Below are 11,129 nucleotides of genomic sequence, written 5' to 3'. Positions count from 1 at the left end.
TTCGTCCAAAAAATACAAAAATTATAATACAATATTATTATGCAATTAATAATAATAATCTAATAATAATAATTTTATTTTATTTTATTTTTGGACGGAAGACTGTTATGTCTAATGAAGAGAAACGTTGGAGATTGATTTGCACATTAATTTTTCTTGGGGACTAAAATGTTCGTTTTTAAAATCTTTGGGGACTGATTTGTCTGCCGGAGTAAAACCTTGGGGATTGATCTATGTATTAATTTTTCTTAGGGACTAAAATGTCCGCTTTTAAAATCCTTGAGGACTGATTTAGGTAATTACTCTTTTTTAAATTATATGCCTCCTTCTTCTTCTTCAAATCAATTAAAATCAGTCGAACATAGCTGCATTCGTTCGATCTTTTCAAAGAACAAGGTCTCAAACAACAGAATGCAAATGAAAAATAACAGGATGTCTGCAATTTTGGTGGAGTAGGGGAGAGAGACCACATAACCTTTGAATGCACAAATGTGAACTGAAACATTCTGGAGCTACAAATATAGTTATTAAATCGTTAGCGCCGCATAAAAACATTCCTCCTAGAGTAGCTGTTAATACGAATAACTGAAATGCTAACCTAGGGCTCGGACTGGTTACTACATCGGTTCACGTCGCTAGGTCAATTCATGCTTCGACGCACTCCCGCCTCGTGTTTTCGACAAAGTCTCCTACACGAGTCCTAGTCGTTGCGCTGCGGTCCGTTTCCCGGCTTCGCTTGCGCGATTTTTTTCACTTATTTTTTTCTTCTTCTTCTTCCAAATTGGCACACGCAGGTTCTTCTCCTTCCCTCCTCTTCCTCCTCCTTCTCCTCCTCCTCCTTCTTCCCCAATATTACGTTTTCTTCTTTTTATTTTCTTTTTTTGTTATCGTCATCACCAATAACACTAACATTTTGCTAACAACTTTATTAGTTCTGATTTTCTCTGATGCCATCATTAAATAATTTCGGTTTATTTGTGTGTTAATTGAGGTTCACTTGATATTACTGGTAAGTATTGACCAAATATTTTATTCTTTAAGTAATTTTTTAACTGTTTGTTCAAATCTAAATCAAATTTGGTTCATTTATGAATTGAGTTAGGTTCACTTGATACTACTTTTAAGTATTTACCAAATCTTTATTCCTTAAGAAATTCGGTTCATCTCTTTGTTTAAATGAGTTCATTTGCATGCAGAAATGAATTGAAATGTGTTTTTCTTGTTGATTGAATGTTTATCACTTTTTGTTCAAATCTGAACCGAATTCGGTTCATTTGTGAATTTAGTTAGGTTCACTTGATACTACTTTTAAGTATTCACCAAATCTGTTATTCCTTAAGAAATTCGGTTCATCTCTTAGTTTAATTGAGTTTATTTGCATGTAGAAATGAATTGAAATGTGCTTTTCTTTCTATTTGAATGTTTATCACTTTTTGTTCAAATCTAAACAGAATTCGGTTCATTAATGAATTGAGTTAGGTTCACTTGATACTACTTTAAGTATTCACTAAATCTGAACCAAATTCGGTTCATTTCTGGATCCAAATGAACCTCAATTAAAAGGAGAAAAAAAAATACAACAACAATAAAAGAATGACAATTGAGAGAAAAACACATGAAGAAGAAGAAGGAACGCGGAAAAGAAGAAGGAAGGCGAAGACAAAGAAGGAAAAAAGCGAAGAAGAAGGAAAAACGCGAAGACAAAGACGAAGGCGAAGACGAAGATGAAGACAAAGACGAAGACGAAGACGAAGATGAAGAAGCGTTATTGAAATGTGCGTGTGTACACGCGGGTGTAATGAAAGTGATTTTTGTTGAATTTGGGCCTGCTTGGTTGGACTTGGATAAAAATATACTTAGATGTGTAGTTGGGCTGTATATTTTTTATTAAGAAACAAAAAACTATTCGTAATATACAAAAAAATATCTAAATTAAATTACATGAAAAAAATCCAAATTATATTAAATTAATTTTTAAAGGATTTTAAATATTTCTTTTTTTTAATTGAAATTTTTTTTAAAAGAAATATCTACGTTCTAAATCTCAATACATTTGAAAAAATATCCACAATAGACAAAAAAAATTAATTATATCAAAAAATATCTAAATTACATAGAAAAAACATCTAAATCAAATAAGAAGAAGAAAAATGATGGTGGCAGAGAGGACGACGCGATAGAGGACGATGGTGCGAGGGCGAAGGCACGGTACGATGGAGGACAGCAATGCGAGGGAGGACATGCAACTTGCGCAAGAACTTCCTACAGCCAGTGGCGGAACTACATTGATGAAAAGGAGGGCAGTGGCCCCCTAAATTAATAATTTGTACATACTAAATTTCTAATTTTTTAGTTTGACCCTCTTAATTTAAAATTTTTTTTTCTTAACTTATATTTTTCATGTTAGCCCCTCCCAAAAAAATTTGTAGCTCTGCCCCTGCCTGCAGCGGCAACGTGAAGGAACACACGCGCAACTTGCCTGAGGACTCCCTACAGTAGCGACAGTGCAGCGCACTGTAGAAGTGGCACAATGTCTAGAGAACGGCCGAATTATGCGATAAGAGAGCTCCTAATGTTCACACAATGGTTACTCTATTAAGTTCTTCATATGTGTTTAAAAGAGGTTATGTTGCCTAATCTCATTATTCAAAATCTGATTAATCTTAATTATTAAAAATCTTATTTTTTAATTTTTTAATTAATTTTTAAACAAGTTGTTTAAGTTAGTTGCAGGATGAGTTGGTCCTGTACTTTCTCTTCTCCTCCATGTTCTTCTTCCATTCTTTTCAGCTAATTTTTTTTGAGAAAATCTAGGGAAATAATTAGGGTACCAGCCAACTCTACTAACTACAATGTGGGTTGCAACAAAAAAGCCTAATAACACAAAAAAAAAAAAAATCTCAGAACATTACTCAAACCTAGCCCTAATTTGATTACTCACTATTACTCACCGTGAAAATAAAAAAATACAACTGTACCTCTTTTTCCACTCCTACTCCTAACCGCGCCGTACTTCATCTTCTCTGTTAGCTCCGTTGCCGGGAAATATCATTGCCACACCAAACCATGCCAACATACAAACTCATCACCAATATTGTTAGAGACGCTTGTTCTAACCAAATTTTAAAGCAATTCCATCTTTATTTTTGAAGAATAATTGCTTCCTAGCTGATGGAACCCTGCGTAGTTTTACTCCCTAAAATTTAGTTTTCTGATACAAGCCACGTCAAAATATCCTCTAGAAATCACATTTGATTTTAGAATTATCCATTAAAAAATATTAATTTTCAATGAATTAAATAAAGTAATTATTTTAATATAAATATTTATTAAAGAAGTATCCAGCCATTATTCAAATCATTCATCCTCAAAACTCTTTCCAAACAAATACAAGAATATCAAACTTTACATACCTTGAATTGGCAGACCCATAAAGGTACAAAATTTGTGTTTCATTGTTCTTTATATATAAGACTTAAATTAGGAAAACTATTCAGCTTCACATAGTGGAATCTTGGAAGCTTCGATTGCTCTTTTTCCTTTCTGGTAATACTGGAAGAAGATATCGGTATAATTTTTCACTGGTGTGTATGATTTTGGCCTTGACTCGTTCACTAGCTGCTCAATTGGTCCAATCTCTTTATCTGAATCCGGAGTGAAGAACATAGCTATAGTAAGCCTGTCCTTTTCTTCATTTACAACTACTCTGTGGATTGGGCTACGAAATATTCCATTACTCATGATCTGTTCATTATGTTCAGCAGACTATGTTAAACTTTTTCTTTATAAATATCAAGAAGGCTTAAATCTGAACAGGCAAGCAAGTACATCATCATAAACAAGTAAATTACCAATACAAAACCCCATCAGCATGTAGGTGTAAAGACTCGGACCTTCAAGACAGAACCCCAAGCAAGAAAAAATTACTATACAACTAAGAATCAAGGCTGCGTTTTTTATTGTCTCAAAACAGCGCAGATAGACTCAATACTTTTGATTATGGATGCCAACTGCCAAGGGCTGTTATCATTTTCAGCTATTTCTGTCTTTAAAATTTTGTAAACAAAAACGAGATCAGAGGTTTTTTTTTTGTGAACAACCAAGAGAAAAAAACAAAAGAGCAGAAAAGAAAAAGAAAAGAAATCAGGTTCTTAACAGTAAGAGAGGACAAACCACCTCTGGTGGCTGGTGCCAAAGGTGAACCTCATCAGTTCCGCTACCTCCAGATCCCATCTTTGCCAACCGATCTGCCACGACATTAGCTTCTCTCGGGATAAGCTCAAAACGAATATCCCAATCCCTTCTTAACTTCAAGTCAAAGATCAGTTGTATTACTTCTTTTTCAAGATGCCAGAGTGGAACTTGCCAACCAGTCACTAGCTCAAAAGCTGCTGCGCAATCTGTCTCACAGACAACAAGCTTAAGACCCGCCTCCCAAGCCCAAGCCAAACCTTTCCATATACTCCACAACTCCATCTTGATGACACTAGATCCAAAGGAATTTCCTGAGCATCCCATTACCCATTGACTGGAGCTATCGCGAATTACCCCCCCAAAACCAGCACAATCATCCCCCAAGTTCACATTCTCATCACAATTTAACTTCCAAGCACCAGGTTCTGGCGGAGACCAAGACAGAGGTTTTAATTCCTGGATGCAACACACTCGATTCTGAGTTGTATATTCAAAATCCACCATGCACCTGCGAGCCTTGTATGCAATTGACCCAGCAAATCCAAAAACTCCCTGAAAATTACCCATATTTCTGTCTTGCCAAATTGACCATATTATAGCTGCAAATTTGGAACAACCTTCATTGAGGAGGTCATGCTTGAACCAATCGTGCACCTCGTGAGAGCCAAAGAAACACACATCAGAAAAACCTAGAGAAACCCAAACTGATCGCACCACTTCACAATCCCGAAAACAATGAAGAATTGTCTCCGGAAGTTGATTGCAACGTGTACATAAGGATGAGGAGGAGAGATGTCGCCGAAAACGCAAATATTGAGTTGGTACAGTATCATGAAGGCAAAGCCACACTAAGAGCCTCAACTTTTCAGGGACCCGCGCCTTCCAAAGCCAAAGCCAATTGATATTCCTATCCCAATTCAACTTATTCTGAATTAACCATAAATATCCTTGTTTAGCAGAGTAAAGAGTGTGCTCCCAACTCCAACCCAAATCACGACCAGAAGCCGAAATATGTACTAAACTAAGAATGTCTTCCCTCAAGTCCCTAGGAATAAAAGAGTAAATCCTCTCCAAATGCCAAACTCCATCACGGTAAACATCTTCAATGGTCAAAGCAGCCTCATAGATATCAAGAAATTCAACCCTCGCTCCTACTGGCCCAGAGTGCAACCAAGAGTCAAACACAAATAACAAATAAATAAGGAGACATCGGGTCTCCTTGCCTCAAACCCCTCTTTGGCTGAAAACCATCCAACCGGTTACCATTCTACATTAGAGAAAGGGAGGAAGACTTTACACATTTCATAATAAGAGAAACAATAGTACTTAGAAAGCCAAGCATTAGGAGAGATTGCTCCAAAAACTCCCAGCTCACCCTGTCATAAGCCTTTTCTAGGTCAATTTTAAAGTAAGAACACCTTTCTTTGATTTGGTTTTCTTCATAAAATGGAGAACTTCCTGAGCTACAATGATATTGTCTGGGGCACCCCTTCCAGGAATAAACCCTCCCTGAGGGCCAATAATATCTTGTAGAAAAGGTCGTAACCTCTCCACAACCACCTTAGTTATAATCTTGTATATGACATTACAGAGGCTGATAGGACGAAACTCTTTCATGCGAGACGGGTTATCAACTTTAGGAATCAGCACCACCAAAGTGTCAAATAGAGTACTATCCAGATCAAACCCAGCGAAAGCCTTCTTAACAAGTTTCCATACCTCTGTACGAACCACTTCCCAATATTCCTTGAAGAAAAAAGCCTGAAAACCATCGGCACCTGGGGCCTTAAAAGAGTTCATGCCCATAACCACCTTCCTAACCTCTTCTTTAGAAACATTTCTTGTGATACTTTCAATAGCTTCACGAGATAAAGAAGGTAATTCCTGATCCCCCATCACATCAAGTTCTACATGTTCCACATTACAAAAAAGATCTCTATAAAATCCAATTGCACATTCTTCGAGTTCTTGCGGATCAGTACTCCATCTTCCATCCTCCAAAAACAACCCCTGAACCTTGTTACGCTTCCTCCGCATAATGGTTTGCATATGAAAGAACTTAGTATTCCTATCTCCAAATCTGACCCAGTGCTCTCGGGATTTTTGATACCAAAACAACTCCTCTTGCATAAGCAGATTACTATATTCAGCCTGTAACTCCCTTTCTTCCTGTATAAGGGATAAAGCATCAACTCTCTCTATTCTTTGTTGGATACTGGTCACACGCCTCTCCAATTCCCTCTTTCTTTTAAAAATATTCCCAAAGACATTTCGGTTAAAGGCCAAAGTATCATCTCTGACCTGAGAAAGGCAACGAATAGGATTGGGTCTACCCTTGTCCCAAGCACCCCTGACCACTGACGAAAAACTTGGGTGATAAGACCAAGCTACTTGAAAACGAAAAGATTTTACCCCGACTCTTCTATCATTACCTTGACATCGCACCATAATGGGACAGTGGTCAGAATGCATCCTCGCCAAATTCTCCACATAGCTTTCCGGAAAACGAAAACACCAAGCATCAGTAGCCACAACCCTATCCAGCCTCTTTGAGATGAACCGATTACCCTGCATATGTCTGAACTAAGTGTACAAGGATCCATGAGCTCCCAAATCAATCAAACCACACTCATCTAGGAGAGCTCCAAACCGCTCTGCCCTTCGAGAGACAAAGTTCCCACCTTTAAAATAGAAAATGATATTTTATTGTTTTTATTTTTTATTCTTTTATTCATAAAATTTTAAAAACAGAAAATACTAAAAAATGAAAACACAATCCAAATCTACCTTAAGTCACTAAAAAAACAAAATTTGGGTACCGTACTGCTGTAAGACAGAAGAGACAAGAGAACCGGAATTGAGAAAGAAGAAAGACTAGCTTGAATAAACAATTTGATTAAGCTTTTTGAAAAAAAAAAGTTTAAAATACAAAAACTTATATTAAAAATAACTTATATATAAATTATTTTATGTTTGTTTTTTTTAATCACAAAAGTGCTTATTTTAAAGAAAGAGTAATAAAAAAACTATATATTACAGAAGAAGTCATTTTTTTAAACTTTTCTATAAGAGTACTCTAAATAAATTTTTAGAAAATCGCATATTAGTCTTGAAAATTGTATCAAACATTAATGTTGTAACTTTTCATAAATTAAAAGTTAAGAAAAGTCACTTAAGTAGCGTCTGTTTATAACTAAGGATATGATGTTGAAATATAGATATGGGAATGGATCCTCTCAATTGTTAAAAAAAAATTGAGTGTAAAGTGTGATCTCTAACCATTCATTACTCTCTCTCTCATATTTATTTTTGGTCATACTTATAAAATTAATGGTGAGAGATCACACTTTATTTCCTCAATTGTAGAAAAAAAAATTGAGAAGGTCCATTCCGTGTTTAACATGTAAGACATAAAAAGAGACATTGTGTCTTGAGATACTAAATTAGTATATATTGTGTCTTTTCTAACAGAAATAACATAAAAACACTAAACAGAAACACAATTTATTTTTTCATTTTTTTTATTATCATTATCAAATTTTTATAATTATATTTTTTATCATTTTATTTTTTCTTCTAAATTTTGTATGAATAAAAAAATAAAAATAAATTAGACTTTTTATTTTTTCTTCTATTTTTTTGTGTCACATTCTTAATATCTTATCTTTTCCTATTCTTCAAACCAAACATAGCCATATGGACATATCCAAACTGACCCTTAAGCCGATTGATGAAATTGTTCTGCCATGTCTTCATTCTTTTGTTATAATATTCCTACTTTACCCCTTTAAAAGTTTCTCATTTTAAGTCCTATCTATTATAAGTTTATAACCAAACATGATACCAAGAGACCATCCTGGTGAAAGAACCAAACTATTTAACGCAAGAGCATCTCCAATCTAATAGAGTGCTTTTGGAATTTTAAATTTGACATGTACAGGAAGTGGATTATTTACAAATTTTACTTTGCATTAGAGAGAGATGATTGATGAAATGAAATGAGACTAGAGCTGAGACAGCTTCACTTTAGTAGAGAATTACTTAAATTTTATCACCTTATATAAAGTGTAAATTAAATTGAAACTAAATATTAGAATAACAAATTTCACGTATAATCTCAAATTAATATTTATAACATTTGGTCCTACAAATATGAATGTATCATTTTGTGAGATCCAAAATAAAGATAGATGCTCTAAGGACACACACTCTAGCTACTACCCATGTTCAGCCGCCTATGTTAACTCAATCACTTACTAGTAAACATGAACAAGCTTTGCCTAATTCATAGTAACAAAGAATATAGGATGTGCGAGTTGTTACCTCTACTTGATCACCAACATTAATTAGGAGAGCATCAGAGATGATGGGAACTTTGAACCAACGATTATCTTTGAGGACTTGGAGGCCATCAACTTCTTTATCCTGCAAAAGATAAGTAACAGTTGATCCGTCGGCGTGCGGCTTCAGGCCGAGGACATGATCCGCCATGGGACAAGGAGGGTAGTAGTTGAATCTCAAGAGCATTGTATCTTTGTCTCCGCATTCCTTCAAGAGACAGTACTCTTCCAAGTTCAGTGACTTTGCCATGCCCTTCAAAATCACTTCGTTTAGCAATTTTAGCCTTTCAGTATACTCTATTACAGTTGTCCTACATCATGACACCCATTCAAATTAGGGACAATTATGTCTACCTAAAATATTTTGTATCCCATCCCTCATTACAACCAAACAAAGTATATAAGAACAATTTTAGTAGAGTAAACTACCATTTCTATCCATAGAAGTTCCGAATATTTGACAAATCTAATCATGAATAAACAAAACTAATTTTGTACCTGTAAAAAATGAAAATCTGTCATTTCTACCTATGAATAAAATTAACGTTTGGACAATTTTATCACATAAAAACCATCTTTCGTAGATACAAAACTAATTTTGTTCATTTATAGTTAAATTTGTCAGCATTTTAAAATTTTATAGCTAGAAATGATGGTTTACTTTTTCTATCTCAGAGTCACTATCTATGGTTGGTATAGGTGTCTTTGGGAGAGGCAAGAATGAGAGTAAAATTTTGATAATCTACCTAAACTTTTTATCTACATACAATATACCTGAAATCATTGGGTTTTTCTGGCCAGACTTTGAAGTTTCTCTGTTCTTCAGGCTGCACTTTGAGGTATATTCTGTCTGTCCAATCAAGCTTTTGATCTCTGAAATATATAATATCACTTCCATATCCTTCCATGTCATTTGGTTCCCTTGCATATATCATTTTTTCTTCTTTTGGAAGTTGAGCTGCTCTATCGGCGTCGAGCTCCATCACTGGCGTCGAGCTTCTGGTGGTGAGGGGCTCTGCTCTTTCCCCTCGCTCGATCTGTCCTCTCCTCAGCCACAGCTGCGACGGCGACGGCAGTAGCTTTCCATGCCGTCGCTTCTTCCTCCTCTTTCCTTCAACCGCGATGGCGATGGACGGCAGCAACACCACCCCTCTTCTCTGAGTTTTTCTCTTCTCTCTTTTTTCTCTCTTTTCTGTGTTCTCTCTGCTAAGTTTGAAGGATTGGAATTTTGAATTTTCTATCTTGAATTTGAATGTAGTGTTGTTAATAGATTTTTGAATTTGAATATATTGTTGTTGATTCTGTGTTAACTTTGTTTGATTTTTTTGACATTAAAAAAAATAGTTGGTGTTGTTGTGATGGATTTTTGTATCTGGATATATTGTTATTGTTGATTCTGTGTTGGCTTTGTTTAATTCTTTTGAAATTAAAAAAAAAATAGTTGGTATTGTTGTTGTTGAAGATTTGAGTGGAGAGAGTGAAGTAGAGAGGAGGCTGAGGTAAAGGGTATAGTGAGGAGGATAAATGGAAAAGATGATGATGAAGGGTATTTTAGTCTAAAATTTAAAAAATGATGATTTTATAACGTTTTGTAACGTTAAGGATGATTTTAATAACAAAAAAGGTCGAGAACGAATTTGATTTCACCCCAGATCTTAAGGACGAAAAAAGTACTTAACCCTTATATATATTATATTTATTTTTTTTTTCATAGCAAAAAAATTAAACTAATAGCTTCGGATAATAATTTTATAACTTTTAAATTTGAATTTTACTATTCATTGTTCTTTAAGGAAGTGTTTGTTTTGAAGTACTGAGACAGAGATTGAGAGACTGAGACTCAGTATCGTATTTGTTAGTTCAGAGACTAGTACTAAAATTTCTGTCTCTGTCTCTAAAATTTCAGTATTTCAGTACCTCCAAAAAGTAGGGACACAGGGGACTGAAATTTTTAGAGATGGAGACTGAAACTTTAATAACATTTTATACCTAAAATACTTTCATTTCAATTAATTAATTCTAATTTTACCCTTTGTGTAAATTAAATTAGAGTTTCATTCTTGTTTCAATTCCTGTCTCCCATTTTTCACTAAACAGAATACTGAGATTTATTTCAACCCCTGTCTCTTAGTCTCTGTCTCTCAGTCTCGGTCTTTCCGTCTCTGTCTCTCCACCAAACGCTACCTAAATACGTATATTGATATCAAACCATCGTTAGCCTTAGCGGTGGCCGCCTTCTTATAGATCATTAAATAAAAGTGCGGAACATCCTTTTTTAAATACTTTTTATTGGTGTTTGCTTCGTATGACTATGAATTTATACGTATCAGATAAAAATACCACAAATAAATTATATTATTCAGATCAGTATTTAATTTTTTTCAAAAAAATATATATTATATTATTATGTTTACAAAAACAATTTTATAATTTAATAAAAAATAAAAAATATCCTTTTATTTAATTTTATAAAAAATCTAAATTTTTTATATTAGACAAAAATTATTTTTTAAATTAATCAAATTTCAAAATTTAACTTATTTTAATTTTATCTTTTTAAATTTTAAATAATTTAAAAAATAAAACAAAAACATC

General features: G+C 34.3%; 1 protein-coding gene across 1 annotated transcript; it reads right to left on the bottom strand.

Annotated features, from left to right (window-relative positions):
• On the bottom strand, positions 3,379 to 9,517 carry LOC107647237 (probable 2-oxoglutarate-dependent dioxygenase ANS). Its single transcript, XM_016351339.2, has 3 exons — positions 9,309 to 9,517; positions 8,518 to 8,845; positions 3,379 to 3,744 (listed from the first exon to the last, which is right to left on the bottom strand). Exons 1-3 carry the CDS (start codon positions 9,515 to 9,517, stop codon positions 3,490 to 3,492), a joined length of 792 nt encoding a protein of 263 aa, XP_016206825.1. The 3' UTR covers positions 3,379 to 3,489.

Source organism: Arachis ipaensis, chromosome B06 (assembly GCF_000816755.2).
Source record: "Arachis ipaensis cultivar K30076 chromosome B06, Araip1.1, whole genome shotgun sequence".
Taxonomy (NCBI): Eukaryota; Viridiplantae; Streptophyta; class Magnoliopsida; order Fabales; family Fabaceae; genus Arachis; species Arachis ipaensis.
Note: the sequence above shows the minus strand (reverse complement) of the source record. Positions and strands in the feature narration are given on the sequence as shown.